Below are 20,355 nucleotides of genomic sequence, written 5' to 3'. Positions count from 1 at the left end.
AATTCAACATGTAATCAATTTCATTAAAGCAACGTAAGTAGAGCAATTGATTTTGGGTACCATGGAACTCTGAATCATAATAAATTTCAAAAAGGACACCTTAGGCGTCGTTGGAATTAAGGATGTGAAAACAGGTACCAAGCCTGATTATCTGGGTTAACATTGCTAGACTTGAGTAATAATTAAGGGAGGTGTGGGTGTCCTTACAAATTTTCTATCGACTTAGTTCATCATTTATTCGATCCAGATGTACTGTTAACATACAAAAACTGAACCACGGCACATACTCGGAACTTTTGACTGGTTCGATAGACACCAAGCATGGTCATCGCAACAAGTTGCAAACGCGTACCTTTTCCTGCAAGCAACAACATTTTAAAATGGTCCCTAAGATCAACTATAACAGTATCACTAGTGTTTGAAAAGAATCAAGGGTAAAGTACATTTTCACCCCCTATGGTTTGGCATAATTCTGTCAACCCCCTAACATTTTGACAATTGCACTTACCTTGCCTATAATTATCTAATGGGTTCACTTACCCCCTCCCTTTCGTCGTCAACCAAATGATTACAAAATATTTTTACTTTTCATAAAAGACTGTTTTACCCTTTTTAAAATGTTTTTTTTTTAATAAACAAAAATATCCTATTGAAAGAATGAGTTCCCCTGTGAACGTTTAGACTGGGACATTTTTATAATTTCAATTTTATTTTTTTAATGAAAAAAAGATAAAATGAGATGGCAAAATAGGAAAATAACATTTGAACTTAAACAAGTATGAAAGGGGTGGTAAGTGCAATTGTTAAAATGTTAGGGGTCAAAATGAAAGTATGCCAAACCTCAGGGGGTCAATTGTAATTTACCCAAGAATCAACTATCACAATTGAAGGGAAAAAAAGTTTTAGTAACATTACCTGGGGAATAATTAAGGCAGGGATGCCGTTTGATCGACCGATTAGGACTCATTTCTTCCTGAAATGGCTCGAAATGAGTGTCGATGGAGCTGGTAAGAAAATACTGACATGTACTGTAATACTTGGGGCAAGGCCTTAAATAATGATACTTTTCATTTCTTCACAAACCTATACATGCACATATGTTACATTAAAAATATCGTATAATTAGTTCTATCGAGACTTCCCACCACTTTGTGTTTTTTCAGATTTCCCCTGATAATCAGATCCTTTACTTGGACTCTCTGATCCAGTTTCATCATTCTCATAAGGTAACACAACCACGGGTGCTGCAGGGATGGTGTTCCAGCGTTCCTTCAAAAGGGTCATGAACCTCAAGACCATTTCTCTCCGGAACTCAAATTCCCGTGTGAACAGATCAAAGAGGACAAACGCAAGGATGTATCTGAAAGGGACTATGAGGAGAACAGTTGCAGAAGAAAACAGCACCAGAGCAACCTCAGCTGTTATCTACAAGAAGGTCAGGCGTGAGAATATTAGTACTTTATAAAGGGCAAACAAATACATGAGACGACCAATCTTTCCATTTTTTTTGTGATTTGGCATGTGGTACTTAACATGATTAAATAAACAAAAGGCTTCAGACTATACACGTTAGTTAAAAAAGCATTTCATGTGGTACAGAGCATCACTGATAAAAAGGCAGCACATAAGTTAGTGACGCCCCCTTGTTTTTCAAATCGTATTGATTAGCTTGACAGGTTAAGACTGGCTCCTAGCAGAGATTGCACTCACATTAAATGAAGATCCACAATCCATTAGGAAAGAGAGAAGTGTTCTTAGTCTCAGATGGGTAAACAAAAACGGAATGGAGGTGAGTAAATCATTTGAGATAAATATTTAATAAACCACATAGCTGCTTATTCAAGTGAAGAACATAGATAATATATTAGAATTATTTTAAGAAAGTAATTGATGAAACTATTATGACAGATGTACAGATCATCATCATATACAATATATATGCACCCACTTTTTTACTCATTCACCCTCTTAAATGCTATTTTCTAATACATAGCGAAATTACTCGTCACACCCACTTAAAAAAAAAAAAAAAGACAAATTTTTTGTTCAGTAGGAAGCTACTGAAGATTTACATTGCTACTCGGCAGGGATCCTAATGAATCCACCTGGAAGGACTTGATAGGAACTTACCAATTGGAACACTCTAGAAACCTACTGAATCCTTTTAGGTTAGATTCGGTAGATTCCTACTGAATTTATGTTGGCGAATTTGGTTCTGACCTACAGAATGAAGCTTTGTTTGATTTTTTTTATTTTTTTCCGCTATTGAGATTTTCTAACTTCTAGATTAGGGTTGAGGTTTCATTGTTTCTTGTACCACAAAATCCTAGTTGAAACTAATGTAGTTTCAAAGAAGAAGGAGAATGAGAAAGAGGGAGAGGAGACCGAATCAGATTCGGTAAGGGATGGTGTGGGTGTGGGTATGGTTGTGGGTGGGTGGGTGTGTAGACTTCCACATAACCTGTCAAGTTATTCTCACTTATCATTTCCAATTAGCTCCAAAACACAAGAGCTCCAAAAATGATAAAAAGGCAAAGCACTTGCATTAAACATGCATGTTGCCTTTTATTTACAACATCCCTTGTCACTACGTTAGGGACCTACAGTAGAAATTGCAAACCACAACCAATAAATAAAATGTATCAAACAGCTGAAAAGTTAAAAGAAACAACAAACAGGGAAGATACAAAGCACTACATAAAGAGAGAACAAAAACTTGCAATTGGAAACTTGAATATTAGAGCTCATCCCTTTTACTAGAAATGTATAGTAAGTTTTTAAGAGTCAAATAATATTATTCTTTTTAAGTAAATAAATGGAAGCAAAGACTAGTTGTCACATTTTAGTCGATTATCTGTGAATTATGCCAACTATTTTGGTTATTTTTTCCAGAACGACAGGGATGAAGAGAGATATCCCGAAGATTTCCTATAGAATATAGTAATTTTGATCGAAAAATTAACAGAGTGAATTAGAAACCTTGAAATTAGACATGAAATACCTTAGGTTGACCTGATAGAACAATTGTATGGATTTTTAACAGTGTAACGTTCAAGTTCTGGAGAACGTTTTCCAGTTCAAGCATGGCTTCTTTAATAGCTATGATCTTTTGGATTGTGTTTGAAGGCGCTTGATCATGGATTATAACTTTCCCGAAGGATCTACCGAGACGACCTTGCTCTTTAAGCCCCTTTAGTAACAGCATAGCAGCTGCCATAACCATTAATGTCACAGGAAATACGTATGACAGCATGTTTCTGAAAAAAGAGGATCTCAATGTAAGTTTGAATTAAAGTTATGCTAATGGAAATAAATTCTTTTTGTAGGTGAAATTTAAGAATTCATAAAAAAACACATACCATAAAAATGGAAAAAAAATGGCCTGCTACCAAAGGGGATGAAACAGATGTGCTGCTAAAAAAAAAGGGCAAATGTACTTATTTTTATTATTTAAATTGGGGTGTAAAATGTAAAATTTGCGGTGCTAATAGCAGCTCTAAAAAATGACACAAGCAAATGCAAAAGCGTCATTCTTCCCATTGATTAACAAGCATCCAATGCATGTTCGAATGAGTAGTCTATGGAAGTTCTCAAATAGATTGAATTTTAGGGAAAGAAAAGGAAGCATTCAAGGATCACTTCTCTCAACATGTATAGCAGATTTTTATTTGGAAGATTTAGATCATGATACTTGGGCCAAGCATAAAGGCTTTGCTGACAAAGATGCAAGTGTTGACTTAGCGTGAAGTGTGTCAGTTGCCAAAATAGAGTCGAGTGTATGTCCACCAAGTTACATTGACAACAATTGGTTCATTTTGAAGTGGAAGCCCTCAGTTATTACCAATTTCTTTAGATATTATATTTCTTACATGAATCTATTATATGAAAATTGTAGGTAAGGTTGCTCCTATTTTCAAACTCCTTTATAAGACTCAATGTTATGCTTGTATTATATTTCATACCAGCATCAATTTCCTCTAAATTTACTGGTCTACTCTAAACAGGGTTATGAAACCACAAAATTCTGTAAACCAGTGAAGCTCATTAAACTTACCTGAAAATAATAGTGTAGGCCAAAGCAAGAAAAGAGACAGTTAAATGTGGCTCCTCCCAGCACCTAAGTTTTTCAAAATTCTTGGCAGTAACCATCAAAGGAAGCATAAGTTCCTGCATAGCAATAAAATGGAAACCATTTTTAACCAACGATGACATGTAAAGAAATAAAGAATTTATTTACGATAACTACAAAAGAATTTGGCTAAAGCCTTGTAGCTTTATTTGACAAAACTCAAATAGACAAAGTTTGCCAACTTAGAATGTTAGTGGTATGTTTGGAATAAACACATGGTAAAAGGTTGAAGACAAAAAAAAACTGGTGAAGTTCACACGACGAAATTCTGTTTCAGTTATTTAGTTTCTGTGTTTCTTTAAATTAGAAGTTTCTATAACATGTGATTTCACACCAGTTTATCCCCTTTTTTTAACATAACATACCAAAAAAAGCCTTATCTCAAAAGATTTGGGTCAATTAAAATGTCTAACAAATTATTTACAACTATTCTATAACACAGGTTCTCGTAAAAACGATAAGAGCCCCCAAATAACTAAATGAAATAAAAATTTCTTTTTCTTCAAGAAGTTGTTAACACATAAACTGATTATGGCAAAACCAAAACGAAGTTAATTGAAAATGTTGTCTCAGTTACAACTTCAGTTCCTCCTGATAGATTCGTGGGGCATTACAGATTCATCAGGCACAATTAGATAATTTTCTCTGAATGTGCAGTACAATACAATTCTCTTTCATGTTGCGTGATAAAAATCCTCTTTCACCAGGGTATTATTAAACATCAATTCCTCCAAACAAGAAAATTTAATTATATGTTTCTTAATCCTCAAAAACCTAAATATCATTTTAATAAGGGGTAATATGTACTTATTCTAGTTCATACATTATGAGAGCTGCTATTGCCATACCAACTTTTGCTCACACCACCCCAACTGTGTGCAATTCTTTGATGATTTACATAGGAATTGGTGTAGCATTAGCAAAAGTTGGTGTGGCAATAGCAACTATCTACATTATCGTACATGTTAACCAACCAACTGCTCCAAAAGACTGAACTGTTGGAGCAGGGGAGAACTACGAATATAAGAGGGTCATGGGGCTTAACTGGGGTATCACACACCCGAGAGTGGAGGAAAATACACTCAACACTCCCCCTTACCCGTAAGGTGGAAAGATTCAAACCCGTGACCTATACGGACCTAACACTCTGATACCATGTTAACCAACCAACTACTCCAAAAGACCAATCTGTTGGAGAAGGGGAATATAAGAGGATCACGGGGTTTAACTAGGGTATGACACACCTGAGAGTGGAGGAAAACATACACTCTCAATACCTATATATATATAATTCACACATTTAACAAGTTCATGGTTAAATAGACGCCGAGAGCATACCTTGAGGAGGTCAATGTTACTGGGGATACCTTTGAGCATGGCAGCATCAATTGTAGCTTGTGTTTTTTCAACCACCTGGCTTTTTTCTTTACATCCCATAGCTGCCCTTTCTACAAGAGTTGTATCAGCCACAACAAGATTTTTACTTAAAACCACCCCTTGTCTTACGGAAGCATTCTTCCAAAAGGCAACTGATGTGCTAGATGCCCACGAAGGAGATCTCATCCACTTTCTCAAGTACACACTTCCATCTATGTCAAACACATGAACGCTATTGCTAGAAATGTCGTCCGATAGCATTACCCTTTGAGGCGGTAGACGGTCTGTTTCTGTAAATTTTGTGACCAATGGCCCACCCCAAAAATTTACAGCCAAAGTCTGGCAAACAACATCACCATAAGGTGCATTTCGCAAATATGAGAACTGAACAAGTTTAGTGGGGTCTTCCGATAATTTGCGAATAAATTGGAGGGCCTGGAGTCTAGTTATACTATTAATGGCACTGGTAATAGCTCTGCTCTTCCCTCTGTGAGCTCCATACACATGGTGCACTGATTGATCACTATCCTCAGGTCCATATTCCCGTATGAAGTCGTATAAAGAAATTACTTCACTGATGAAAGCATGCCAGACATCTCGTCTCATTTCGCCGCTAAAGTCAACGAATTCCAGTACCCAAGTTTCAGAACTGTTCAGAAGAGAGATTAGAGTCATACACTAAAAAGGGAGGCATGTACATTATTATGGCTCTGAACATTATGGCAAGCATCACAATTGTGAGCCCACTCCAAAGACTGCACACCAGGCCCACATTAATATGGGGATCAGAACATTATTGTCAACAATGCTTCTAACATGAAGAAAATGTATTTCTTTTTCTCAACTCCAATGCTCAAGCAATCTCTTGATTTTCTGATTCATTAGCAGACTATAAAAATTTCCATTAGATTGACAATGATAATATTGGTATTTTATTATGCTGGACACATCTTTAATGAGAGCATACAACCACTTGCTTTCCATCTCGATTATACTTAACGTATTAGGCATACTTGTTTCTTTATCTAACATTTTTAATTTCAATCAAAATCATTCTTACTGATTTTGAGTTTCCATCATAACCACTCTGACTGAAAAATATATGACTGGCAACTTCATTATTTCAAAAAGAACAAACAAAGAAGGATGTACTGAAAAATAATATATTAAATAACTAGCTCGTCCAACTCTCTTCAAAAGGATGGAAGAGATGTAAAATGCCTCATGTTATAGGGGATTTTGGCTGGTAGTAGTACTCTTAAAATAAGTCCATGCGAGATGGATTTTTTCAAGTCTTTGTGTTTGTGTGTGTGTGTGTGTCATTTTTCTTCCCTAAATCCCTCTTCTTCTTCTTCATTTGTCTTCCAACCCTAACCCCTAGAAGACGTAATCTACAACAACCAACTTGGTATCAAAGCATCTACAAACCCCTAGAAAGTAAGAAAATCATCTAGAGAAGTAAAGGGGAGCAGGGAAGAGATTTTTTAATATTTTGTATGAAGAAAACAACAACCGTGTACGTGTTGACGTCATCTGGCCCATTGCTAAATCATGACTGTGATAGAGGATTTCAAGAGGTCTTAATTTTAGGAACTTTTTGCCACAATTTCAGGTGATTTAGAGCTTTGAGTGAGTTATGAAGTTTTTGATGAAAAATCAAAGAATATATCGAAAAATCCAGATATGATGGTTTTTCTCCTCCATATTCATATGGTTATTTATTTATTTATTTATTTGTGTGTATTTGATCCCAAGAAGGCTAGTCATTTTTACCTATTAAAACTAGTAGAAATAGTTTCATATTGATGACTTGACGTCATTTGTAAACTATTTTTTAATAATTCAGTCATATTTCATGATACGTCTCATTGAAATTGGTAGAATGTGTTGCTTGGTTTTAGAAACTTTAAAAATGTCATTTGTAGTTGAAAGCATCGTTGGTATGGTCGTGGGACCTCTTTGGGTGTTGTGTATTGGAAAATAGTAGATAGTAGTAGTCTAATTTTGTTATTTCTATATTTCTTGTGTAAGGACATTTATGTCCATTCACCTATGTAAGGGCATTTTTGTCCATTCACCTTTTTTATTATTATATATATATCTGCCAAACTCTTAATTAGAGACTTGACAATTCTACAATTCTTCTTGGTATCAGAGCCATTAGAATTCCTCTCTTGGTTCTCCTTCGATCTCCTTCATCTTTTTTTATCACATGCTGCGATAACTCTCTGCGCTGTGTTTTATGCCCTATTTTGTTCATCGTTAGCCTATTGGCTGGACTGTTGGGTCCCTTTTTTTTATTTACAATAGCAGCACTGCAGCCTGTGGAGGCGTGTGACAGCACTTAGGGTGCCTTTAGAGACCTACGATATCGGTTCGGATATTATCGGATATCCGACATTTTTTTCGGATTTGAATTCGGATATAGCACTAGTGCTGGGTGTGATCAACGACAGCAACTACGACTTCCTGGCTTTGATTCTCGACAATTAGAACGCAGACGAACCAGCCATAACCACCGTCTTCTCTGGTCGGTGATCGTTCAGGATTTTTTATCGGTTCGGATATTATCAGATATCCGATATTTTTTTCGGATATAGCACTATCCGATTGGATAGCTATCCGTTGACAGCCCTAGGTGACCTTCCTTATTTTCGACTGTACGAGATCTCCCTTCAATCCACAAGTTACGTCACTTCTTGTTTAGTATAAACCGTGACATCTACTCACGAGATAAAGGACTCCCACACTGCTCTTGGGGGAAATTCTTCTGTACAACGGATTACTACTGCTCTGTTAGATAGTCGTAACTTTTAATCCTGGTCTCGGTCTGTGCAACTTTATTTGGGTAGTAGAGGTAAATCCGGTTGGTTATTGGGCACCATCCCTAAGCCACCCCCCACTGATCCCAAATTTGAACAATAGGAAATCGATAACTGTACCATTCTTGGATGGTTATTTAACTCTATGGAACAGGGCATCTATACCATGTTTATGTACCATGAGACTGTCTCTTCTTTGTGGTCGGCCCTCACTCAGACATAAGCGCATGCTATGAATGACTCGAGGATTAATGAGCTGTATTGGGATATTGCTCAAGCTACCCAAGGCACTCAGAGTGTGGTAGATTACTTTGGTTTCCTTTAGTCTCGTTGGAAAGAGCTCTCGCACTATGAGTCTATGACTGAGTTGTCTGCAGAAGCAGCTGGGTATGTGGTTAAGCGGATTGGTCGACATCAGACATACCAATTCCTCATGGGTCTACGTCCTGAGTTTGAAGTACTTCGGACACAAATTCTTAACACGACTCCTTTACCATCTTTATTTGAGACATTTGCGACCATTGATAGTGATGAGCATCGTCGCCGTGTAGCTTCTTCTCAGACTCAAGTCCCTGGGATTATCTCTGCCCCAGCTACAAATCAGATGGCTCTAGCAACCAATTCAGGGTTCTCTGATTCTTGTACTCAAGGACATGGCAGTCGAGCCCGTGGAGGCCGTGGACGTGGTAAAGGGAGTGGCCTTACTTGCAGCCATTGTGGGAAGGTTAGACATGAGAAGATCCGTTGCTTTTAGCTTTATCCCCACCTTTTGAGATCTTCTGTGGGACAACCTTCTATGGGACATCCTTCTCCTTGTGCTGCTACTGTAGAGTCTGCATCAGTTTCTCAAGCGACTCTTGGCACCATCGATTTGCAACATCTCCAGACTCAGATTGCAACCATTGTACGAGATCAGATCCAGGCTCACACTCCCTCATCCTCGACTGTTGCATTGGTTATTACACCTCAAGGTACATCCTCTGCAGTTCATGCTACTCAGTTTGGCTCTGCTCTACTGACATGGGTAATTGATTTTGGCGCCTCTGATCACATGACTGGTGAGTCTAGTCATTTTACATCCTCTATTTTTCCTACTACTCATAGGGAGGTTCGTCTTGCTGATGGGTCCCTCACACCTATCCACAGAAAGGGTACTATCTCATTATCGCCTAATTTTTCTCTTGACTCCGTGCTTCATGTCCCTCACCTATCTCTTAACCTTTTATCTGTGAGTAGCATTACTAAATCTTTAAATTGTTCTGTAACATTTTTTCCTACTCACTGTATTTTTCAGGACCTGACTTCGAGAAGTATTTTTGGCAAGGGGTACGAGAAGGATGGGTTGTACATATTTGGATCTCAATCGATTGCGGCTCCAGCTTCTGTGCTTCCATCGTCTGGGAGCCACACTTTTTCATCTTAGTCTTTAGATTTATGGCATGCTCGCTTAGGACATGCTAATTTTCAGCACTTATGTTCTTTATTTCCTGCTTTAAAAACTTCTTGTAATGGGTACAAATTTCAGTGTTCTGTGTGTGAACTCTCTAAACACACTTGTACCTCGTATATTCCTCGTATGCATCAGTTTAATACAATATTTGATTTAGTTCATTCTGATGTCTGGGGGCCTTCCCCCTGTTACTGCATTTAATGGTCATAGATACTATATGTTACATTTATAGATGATTATTCTCGTTGCACTTGGGTTTATTTGATGCGTTCTCGTTCTGAAGTGCTTCCTATTTTTGTTAATTTTCTTAAGATGATTCAAACTCAGTACAACATCACTGTTAAATCTCTCAGGTCAGATAATGGGGGAGAATATATTTCAAATGGGATTAGTTCCTATCTTCATGAGAATGGTATGCTCCATCAGTTGACATGTCCATACACTCCTGAGCAGAATGGGGTGGTAGAACGTAAGAATCGTCATCTCATGAATACAGTCAAGTGTCTTCTTCGAGGCATGCATGTTCTTAAGGCATATTGGAATATGGCAGTTCTAACTGCGGCTTTTCTTATTAGCCGCGTTCCGAGTCGCACCTTAGGAGGACAAGTACCTCTTCATGTTCTTCAACCCGACCGCACTCTCTTCCCAATTACTCCTAGAGTCTTTGGGTGCACATGTTTTGTTCAAGATAGAACTCCCACTCGTACTAAATTAGATGATAAAGTCATTCGATGCGTCTTCTTGGGTTATTCTACTATGTCCAAGGGGTATCGGTGTTATGATCCGGTTTCTCACCATGTCATACATTCTCTTGATGTTACATTCTTTGAAAATATTCCATATTTTCGTACTACTTCTTCTTTGCAGGAACCTTTTTCTTCGCAGGACCCATCACCTATAGTGCTACCCTCTCCGATTTTTCCTTCACCTCTGTCGGAGTTTTAGGTCTACACTCGTCGCCCTCGTCCATCTCCACCTTTGCCAACCCCTCCTTGGACTCAGGTATATCATCTCCTACTCTTACACCTATAACTGCTCCTATTCCTTTTGTTTCTAACTCTCACTTACCTATTGATCTTCGCAAAAGTAAACGAGGGTGTGTTACTGATCATCCCATTGCCCAGTTTGTCGCCTATCAGGGTCTTTCTCCTTCTTATCAGGCCTACCTTGCTCTTATTGATTCTATTCGAGTTCCTTGGTCTGTATCAGAGGCTTTGCAAGATCCTCAATGGACTAAAGCTATGACTATTGAGATGAATACTTTGCAGAAAAATAATACCTGAGAAATTGTTACCCTTCCATCTAGGGAGCGAACCGTTGGTTGTAAATGAGTCTTTACGGTGAAATACCTCGCAGATGGCACTGTTGATCGGTATAAGGCGCGACTAGTTGCTAAGGGATTTATGCAGACTCCAGGGAAGGATTTTGGCGCCACATTTGCTCCTGTTGCCAAACTTTCCACTGTTCGTCTTCTTATCTCTTTAGCTACTTGTCACTCATGACCTCTTCATCAACTCGATGTGAAGAACGCTTTCTTGAACAGTGATTTGACTAAAGTTATATATATGGACCCCGTCCTGGGTTTCGTCTTCAGGGGGAATATTGTGGGAAGGTATGTCGCCTTCTCAAATCTCTGTATGGTCTGAAACAGTCCCCGCGAGCTTGGTTTCAGCATTTTTCAGAAGTTATTTTGTCTATGGAGTTTACCAGATGTCACTCAGATCATACTTGTTTTGTTCATCGAGGATTGGAGGGTCGATGTGCCATAGTTCTAGTATATGTAGATGATATTATCTTGACAGGAGATGATGCCCAGTGGATTGACAGGGTGAAGATGATATTGGATCGTGTTTTTGAGGTTAAGGACTTGGGTCCTCTCAAGTACTTCTTGGGGATAGAAGTAGCTCGCACTCGATGAGGCATTTCACTATCTCAGCGCAAATACACGTTGGACCTTCTTCAGGATACTGGTATGCTTGGTTGTCGTCCTGCCTCTTCTCCTATGGATCAGAATCATCGACTCCATATCGAATCTGGTGATCTATTATCTGATCCGGCTTCTTATCAGAAACTTGTAGGTCGTCTGATCTATTTGAGTAATACTAGACCGGATTTGACCTTTGCGGTTAGTGTGGTCAGTCAGTTTATGCATGCTCCGCATACATCTCACCTTGAGGCCGTTCATCGTATTCTTCGCTACTAAAGTCACGTCCTGTCCTTGGGCTTTTCTACTCATCCACTGTTCAACCACATTTGTCATGTTTCACTGATGCTGATTATGCGGGCTCTCTTACAGATAGGAGATCTACCTCTGGTTTCTGTACATTCCATGGAGGTAACTTTATCTCATGGAAAAGTAAGAAACAGAGTGTGGTCTCTCGTTCTTCTGCTGAAGCTGAGTATCGTGCTATGGCTCTTGGGACATGTGAGCTTCTCTGGCTTCGATCTTTACTAACAGAATTGGGATTTCCTCTTTCTGGTTCTTCCTCGTTGTTCTGCGACAACAAGTCTGCTATCATGCTTGCTTCTGACTCAGTTCTTCATGAACGAACTAAGCATATAGAGGTTGATGTTCACTTTCTCAGGAAGAAAGTTCGATCTGGTGCCCTTCAGACAGTCTTTGTATCTTCTTCAGATCAACTTGCCGACATGTTTACAAAGTCTGTTGGTCGTTCTATCTCTAACTCTCATCTTATCAAGCTGGGTTTAGTTGATATATTTGTTCCAGCTTGAGGGGAAGTATTGGAAAATAGTAGATAGTAGTAGTCTAATTTTGTTATTTCTATGTTTCTTTTTCTGTGTAAAGACATTTATGTCCATTCACCTATGTAAGGGCATTTTTGTCCATTCACCTTTTTTATTATTATATATATCTGTCAAGCTCTTAATTAGAGACTTGACAATTCTACAATTCTTCTTTGTGAAGAGCCACGTTTAAGTTTTTTGGACTGTGTAGTCATTGGTCAGCATAGTATTTGATCTGTGGAGATTAGGCGTAAAGTTGTGAGATCTAATGTGTAGATTGGTGAATTGTTTTGATGACTAGGGTTAGTTCTTCCCCAATGTTCATTTAAATGCTAAAGAGAGCATGAATGAGACTCGGAATGATGTTCCCAACCTTAGATTATTACAGTAAAATTTAATGGAGAAAAATCCTTTATGTGATCTCAGTATGCTATGTTATATGCTAAGGGAAAATGCATGGTAGGATACTTGACAGCACCATCACTATGCCTAGCCCAGTAGTCCTTATGATCCTAAGTATGTTAAATGAGATCAAGACAATACCATTGTGATGTCTTGACTTTTTCATTCTATGCATCTAGATATTAGTCATAGATATTTATTCTAATACACCACACAAAAGATATGGGATATGGTAAATACCACACTCTGGAATTGGAAATACCAATCGGGTTTATGAGTTCCGACAGAGTATCTAGCAGATGAGATAGGGAGACAAGCCTTATCCACCTATTACTCTACTCTTTAATATTTATTAGAAGAGTTAGACCATTACCAATCTTTTTTAGGATAAATGTCCAATAGATGTTGCAACATATAAGAAGTTGGCCTTTGAGTGTTGTGAATATTGTGGTCACACTCATCATATTAAGGACTCTTCTAGGGATCTCCATGGTCGTCCTTAGCAAAGAGGTTTCCCCAATGGTAGACGAGAAAATAATAGTACAAAGGGATTGAGTGGTTATTCTCTTGCATCCATTGAATCTCTGTCTCCGATCACTCCACCTACATAGACTTTGCGTGAATACTATTGACCTCTCTCGTGATGACATTGAGGCTCTCAACCATTTCATGATTTAATTGAAATCATACAAGACTTTTTCCACATCCTTTTGCGCACAAAAGTAGATATGTTTCAGCCCTTAATGAATTTGTTTCTACTCCAACTGCCATTGGATCATTGATTCAGGGACCTTGATTGTATAACTCGTATATCCTCTCTTTTTTCATCATATCTTATTTGTTCTATTAAAGATAAAGTAAAAAACAAATAAAAATTGATGGCTCTTAATCTTCCATTGTTGGCAAGGATAGTATTTCTATCAATCATTTACCATTATCATTTATTCTTCATGTCCCTAACTTTTCTTTAAAACTCTTGTATGTTAAGTCATATCACCTAGTCCTTGAATTGTAGCATACATTTTTTTCATCTCATTGTGATTGTTAAGATTTTGTGACGAAAAAGACGATTATTGCAGGTTGTGAGAAAGACTTTACTTACTAGACCTAGCAATTGTGAGTATTACTTCTAAAGAGTTGTTATTGTGGCACCATTATCTTGGTCACCCATCTTTTTTTCTTGTTAAAGCAAATGTTTCCTCAATTTTTTAATTTCATTATTATTTTTAAGCTAAAATGTGAGATCTTTGAATATGCTAGACAGAATAGAACTTTTTATCCTGCCAATGGTAGTAAAAACATTTCAATTGTTTATCTTGTTCATTTTGATTTGTGGAAACATTCCCCTATTATTTCCTTTTGTGGTTTTCAATATTTTGTAACTTTTGTGAATGACTTCTCTCATGTTACGTAGGTTTTATTTTCTTAGTGTTAAGTCCTTCCACAAAATATTGAAAACTGGTCCAATGCTATAATAAAAATTCTTAAATTGAATAATAGTAGGGGAATACATGGATGGTCACCTTGCTTCTTATTTTGATGATCATGGCATTATTCATCAAACCACTTATGCAGATATTCCTCAGTAGAAAGGCATGGTAGAATGAAAAAAACTATAACTAGTTAGAAGTTGCTCGTTCCCTTTTGTTAGCTATGATTGCACTTGAAGTTTTTTGGTTTGATGTTCTCTTAACTATTGTTCATCTAATCAATCATATCATGTACCATCTAGTATTTTCGAATATAAGACTTATATGGAAGTTTTGTGTTCCCCTAACTGTTTGTTTTTCCTTGCAACTTAAAATCTTTGGTTGTACTTGTTCTGTTCATGCGTCTTGATGTGATTGTACCAAGCTCAACTCAAAAGTACTAAAATGAAATTTTCTTAGTCATGGTTCGAGTAAAAAAAGGATACAAATGTTTCCATCCTCCCCATGCAAATTTTTTGACTCAAATCTTTTTCTATTAGGACTTTTCTTCAGGGAGAATAGAAATGAAGAGACTTACTCTTCCTATTTCTATTTCTTTTCAACACATTTGATAATAGTAATAATAAAATGGAAAGTGGCGGTTGTACTGGATGTGGAAATACTCCAGTTATGAGGGAGAGTGAATTATAGGTGCTCAAGGAAAAAAATTGTTAAATAAGTCTAGGGTTATTATAGTTTTTTCTTTTTTATTTATCTTATGTAACTCTTTTATAGCCTAATTAGGGCTAATTAATTATAACTTAATCTTCTCTCTATTATCGAACTTGGTATCAGAGCTTGTTCTCTGAAGCTTATCGAACTCCTCCTTCTTCACCTGTAACAGACCTTAATCAACTTCGTACACCCCTACACTACTTGTCTTCAACCTATATCACCCCTACGGGGGTTCTCTGTTGCTGCAAACCCTAATCGCATCATGCGATAGGGAGTTAAACCATATTCGAAGCCTGCGATCCAGTTTTACGTACAGCAACGATGCTGTTTAGAGCCTGCGACTCCTAAGGCAGCTATATTTCAATCCGGCGACACCCACGGTGGCTGTATTGAGGTCCGGCGACACCCAAGGTGGCTGTATTGAGGTCCGGCGACACCCAAGGTGGGTTTTTTAGACGTCGTGCAACTTGTTTCTTGCACAGACAAACCTAATCAGTGCTGTTCTAGTTCGTGCGACTCAGCTGGTGGCTATGTTTTAGTTTTCCGATCCCCATAGTGGTCATATGAGGGTTCCAACAGTGTTCTTGAACATCTACGAAGGGTTTCGATCACAACCAGGTGCTGTTTAAGGCTGTTCTCACCTCTCTACTGACCCTCGAACCCTTGACCTTTGGCTGTTTACACAACTTATTAATCAACCCGGCTGCAAAGAGGATTACTTGCGGTAATGATTACGTGGGCCATCCATAACAGTGTTTAATCAACCGTTATAGCTCTTTCGATCGTGTATTGTCACCTTTAGGGTGCTGCGATCACTTTATTCTAGAAAGTCGTACCCTCATCTTCGTGAACTCTCTTCAAACCAAAGTATTCGGATTATTTGATGGCTTCTGACTCATCCTCTTCCTCTATCACTGGTTTTAGTAATGGATCGAGTGGTCTTCCTTCTCATTCAACTGACTTTCCAGGCATTCAAATTACTACTGTGAAATTAGACAACCTGCACTGACCGACAGTTCTTACTCACAATGGTTTGCTAATGATTCTATGGTCCGTTCTTGGCTGGTTACATCTATGCAATCACACATTGCAGCTGGTTTTATGTTCTCCTCGACAGCAAAACAGATATGGGATTCCGCAAAGAGTATTTACTCGCAACGTCAAAACAATGTTCGCATTTTTAACCTAGAACGTGAGATTTCTCGACTCTCGCGGGTGACTCTTCTGTTACTACCTATATATCACAACTACGTGCTCGGTGGGAAGAGTTGACATTTTATTCTTCGTACTACTCTTGGAAGGACCCTCTTGATGAGACATTGTATGCGTCAATTCTGGATAAGAATCGGGTTTTTCAGTTTTTGGCTGGTCTCCGGGATGAGTTTGAGTATGCGAGAGTTCATTTATTGGGAATGGATCATTTTCCTTCCCTACAGACTGCGTATTCCTATGTATTGGCTGATGAGAGTCGTCGCGCAGCTGTCATACCCCTTTCTTCGGGAGATCACTCCGCTATGCTTGCTCGTCTACCTTCTTCACACTCCCCCAGTGGGTCTCTGCCTACCCGTCAGCGACATAAGTGTGATCATTGTGGAAAATTAGGTCATGTGAAGGCTCGCTGTTATGCACTTCATGGTCGTCCTAACCAGCATCGTCAACAGTCTCAACGGTCTTCAGCTCATGTAGTTTCTCAGCAAATGAATGATTTAGCACCTCCTTCAGCTACTACCTCCTCATCGGATTCAGTTTCTCTGTCCCAAGACGAGCTTGACAAGTTTAGAAAATTCTTCAATCAGATAGAGACTTCATCTCAGCCAGTTTCTACCTTCGCTCACTCAGGTACCTTTGCATCTGCACACAGTGTTTCTACCACTTCCTCACCATGGATCATTGATTCTGGTGCCTCAGATAACATGACCGGTACGTCCTCCCTCTTTAAAACCTATAGTGTTTGTTCTGGTCATCGCAAGGTCCGACTGGCTGATGGTTCTTTGTCTTCCATAGCTGGTCAAGGTCATTTACCCGTTACATCTTCTTTATCCTTAATTAACACACTTCATGTTCCTCAACTTACTACTAACCTTGTATCTGTTAGTAGTCTTACAAAAAATTTGAACTGCAGTGTAACTTTTTATCCCTCTCATTGTGTCTTTCAGGATCTGGAGTCGAAGAGGACGATTGGCACTGGACATGAAGAAAATGGATTGTATCTCTTGGACGTTCCCGGTTCACCTAGCACTCATTCTGCTCTTCAGCTTAGTAGTAGTCGTAGTCAGTCCAATAAGGCTCTTGTAATGCGTTGGCATTTACGTTTAGGCCATATTTCCTTTGGATATTTAAAACACATGTTCCCTACTTTATTTCATAATAACAATTTGTTTGATTTTCTTGTGAAACTTGTCAATTAGCTAAACATGTGCGTTCTTCTTATCCTATTAGTATGAATACTACTACACCTGCTATGTTTGACTTAATTCATTCTGATGTGTGGGGTCCTTCCCCGGTCACATCCACTCTTGGTTTTCGCTATTTTGTTTTGTTTATCGATGACCACAGTCGTACCACTTGGGTTTATCTTATGAAACACAAGAGTGAGGTTTATGGGATCTTCAAGCAATTTCTTGCTATGATTCATACCCAATTTGGTTGTACCATCAAGACCTTCCGTTCTGATCATGGTACTGAGTACACCTATAGTGAAGTCTTGAAACTTTGTTTAGAGTCTGGCATTGAGCATCAAATGTCCAATGTAAAAACCCCTCAGCAGAATGGTCGCTCAGAACGAAAAAATCGCCATATTCTAGAGTTAGCTCGTGCCATTTCTATTGGCATGAATGTGCCTCAATCCTATTGGGCCGATGCAGTTCTTACTGCCGTTTACCTTATTAATCGGACCCCCTCTAGTGTTCTTCAGTTTGCCACACCCCTCTCTAAACTCTCTCCAGATCGTCCTGTGTTTCCACTTCCTCCACGCGTGTTTGGGTGTGTCTGCTTTGTTCAAATTCTTGCCCCAACTCGTACTAAACTTGACCCTAAGGCCGTCAAATGTATCTTTCTGGTTATTCCTCCACCCAGAAAGGATACCGTTGTTACCATCCTCCTTCTCGACGGCGTTTCATTTCTCGAGATGTTTCCTTTTTTGAGCATACTCCTTACTATAGTGGGTCCGTTGGTATTCAATCTGAGTGGTTTCCTCTAGATTCACCTGATGATTCTTTTCCTTCTTTATTTCCCCTTCCCATGCCTGTTCCTCCCTCTCCACCCCCCGTCAGTTCGTCCTCTCCTCCATTGCAGGTTTACTCTCGACGTCCCCGTGATACTTCCATCACTTCTATGTCCGACCAGCTCGCCTCCTCGCCTCCAGTTCCTCCTCCGTCGGTTCCCTGTGATGATCGTCCTATTGCCACTCGTAAGGGTAAGCGTACTTGTACTTATCCCATTTCAAATTATATCTCTGATTCTGCACTATCACCCTCCTATCGGAGTTTTCTTGCTTCTGTTTCCTCTGTTTCTCTTCCTACTACTGTTGCAGATGCTATTGCTCATCCTGAGTGGCGAGCAGCTATGATTGATGAGTTGACTGCTCTTGACAAGACTCAAACTTGGGAAATTGTTCCTCTTCCGCCTGGAAGGAAAGCTGTGGGTTGTCGCTGGGTCTTCACGCTTAAGCATAATCCGGACGGTTCCATTGCTCGTTATAAGGCTCGTTTGGTGGCCAAAGGTTATGCTCAGACTTATGGGATTGATTATCAGGAAACTTTTGCTCCGGTTGCCAAGATGACCACCATTCGTGTTCTCCTTTCTGTTGCTGCTATCCGAGGCTGGCCTCTCTTTCAGTTAGATGTCAAGAATGCTTTTCTCAACGGTGATCTTCAAGAAGAAGTCTATATGGTCCAACCTCCTGGGTTTCTTTCTTCTGCTTCTCCTGCACATGTTTGTCGTCTTCGCCGGTCCCTTTATGGTTTGAAACAGTCTCCTCGTGCTTGGTCTGAGCGCTTCACTAAGGCCATGCATCAGTTTGGTTTCCATCAGAGTTCTGCTGATCACACCTTGTTCTTGCGTCACTCCCAAGGCAAAATTGTTGCTCTGATTGTGTATGTGGATGATATTGTTATTACTGGCGATGATGCCGATGGCCTTACCGAGGTCAAAACTTACTTAGGACGTCAATTTGAGATTAAGGATCTTGGCCATCTTCGCTATTTTCTGGGTATTGAGGTTGCCCGGTCTCAGTCCGGTATATTTATTTCTCAGCGTAAGTATGTTCTTGATTTACTCAGTGCCTCTGGTCAGCTTGGATCTCGTCCAGCTGATACTCCTATTGAGCAGAATCATAGGTTGGCTGATTCTGAGGGGGAGTGTGTGTCAGATATTGGCCAATATCAGCGTCTTGTGGGAAAGTTGATCTACTTATCTATGACTCGCCCTGACATTGCCTATGCTGTTAGTGTTGTAAGTCAGTTTATGCACTCGCCTCGAACATCTCATCTTGCTGCTGTTTATCGTATTCTTAGATACCTTAAGGGATGTCCTGGTCGAGGTATTTTATTCAACAACCATGGTCATCTTCGCATTGAGGCATGGACAGATGCAGATTATGCTGGTTCAGTGACTGATAGAAGGTCTACTTCTGGGTATTGTACTAAAGTTGGTGGTAACTTGGTAACTTGGCGTAGTAAAAGCAGGATGTAGTTTCTCGATCGAGTGCTGAGTCAGAATATAGAGCTATGGCACTTGGAGTATGCGAGTTGTTGTGGCTCAAAATCTTACTCGCTGATTTATGTCTTCCTGTGCCGGTCCCCTTCTTACTATATTGCGATAATAAATCAGCTATTAACATAGCTGCAAATCCAGTTCAGCATGATAGAACGAAGCATATAGAAGTTGATCGTCATTTCATTAGAGAAAAGATAGTTTCTGGACAGATTTGTACTCCCTTTGTTCCTACCTCTCAACAACTTGCTGATGTTCTTACTAAAGGAGTTAGTAAAACTTCCTTTGAAGATGTCTTATCCAAGTTGGGCATAGTTGATATCCACGCACCAACTTGAGGGGGAGTGTTAAATAAGTCTAGGGTTATTATAGTCTTTTTCTTTTTTATTTATCTTATGTAACTCTTTTATAGCCTAATTAGGGCTAATTAATTATAACTTAATCTTCTCTCTATTATCGAACTAAAATAACTAAAGAAGATCCTCATGACAACTCCTTAGAAGTAGTAGTCCCAACTGCAAAAGGTATATGCTCAATTGGTGAAGCAACGGAAGATCCTATAGTTAAAGTCAC

The 20,355-nt window shown here is 39.0% G+C and overlaps 1 protein-coding gene across 1 annotated transcript in view; it reads right to left on the bottom strand.

Moving 5' to 3' along the window:
* Window positions 1-77: 77 nt before the first annotated feature.
* LOC147404237 (chromosome-partitioning protein, putative (DUF639)) overlaps window positions 78-20,355 on the bottom strand; it is a 48,391-nt gene continuing 28,113 nt past the window's right edge. The window contains exons 10-15 of the mRNA XM_086440111.1: window positions 5,468-6,155; window positions 4,055-4,167; window positions 3,002-3,257; window positions 1,625-1,690; window positions 916-1,425; window positions 78-358 (exon numbers count right to left, since the gene is read on the bottom strand). Of these exons, the coding sequence (XP_086296237.1) occupies window positions 1,129-1,425; window positions 1,625-1,690; window positions 3,002-3,257; window positions 4,055-4,167; window positions 5,468-6,155 (1,420 nt within the window). The 3' untranslated portion in view covers window positions 78-358; window positions 916-1,128. The remainder of the gene's footprint in view (window positions 359-915; window positions 1,426-1,624; window positions 1,691-3,001; window positions 3,258-4,054; window positions 4,168-5,467; window positions 6,156-20,355) is intronic.

The sequence above is a fragment of the Akebia trifoliata genome, chromosome 4, assembly GCF_017979445.1.
Source record: "Akebia trifoliata isolate Shusen 1 chromosome 4, ASM1797944v1, whole genome shotgun sequence".
NCBI lineage: Eukaryota > Viridiplantae > Streptophyta > Magnoliopsida > Ranunculales > Lardizabalaceae > Akebia > Akebia trifoliata.
This window is presented reverse-complemented; position numbering and strand designations above follow the sequence as displayed.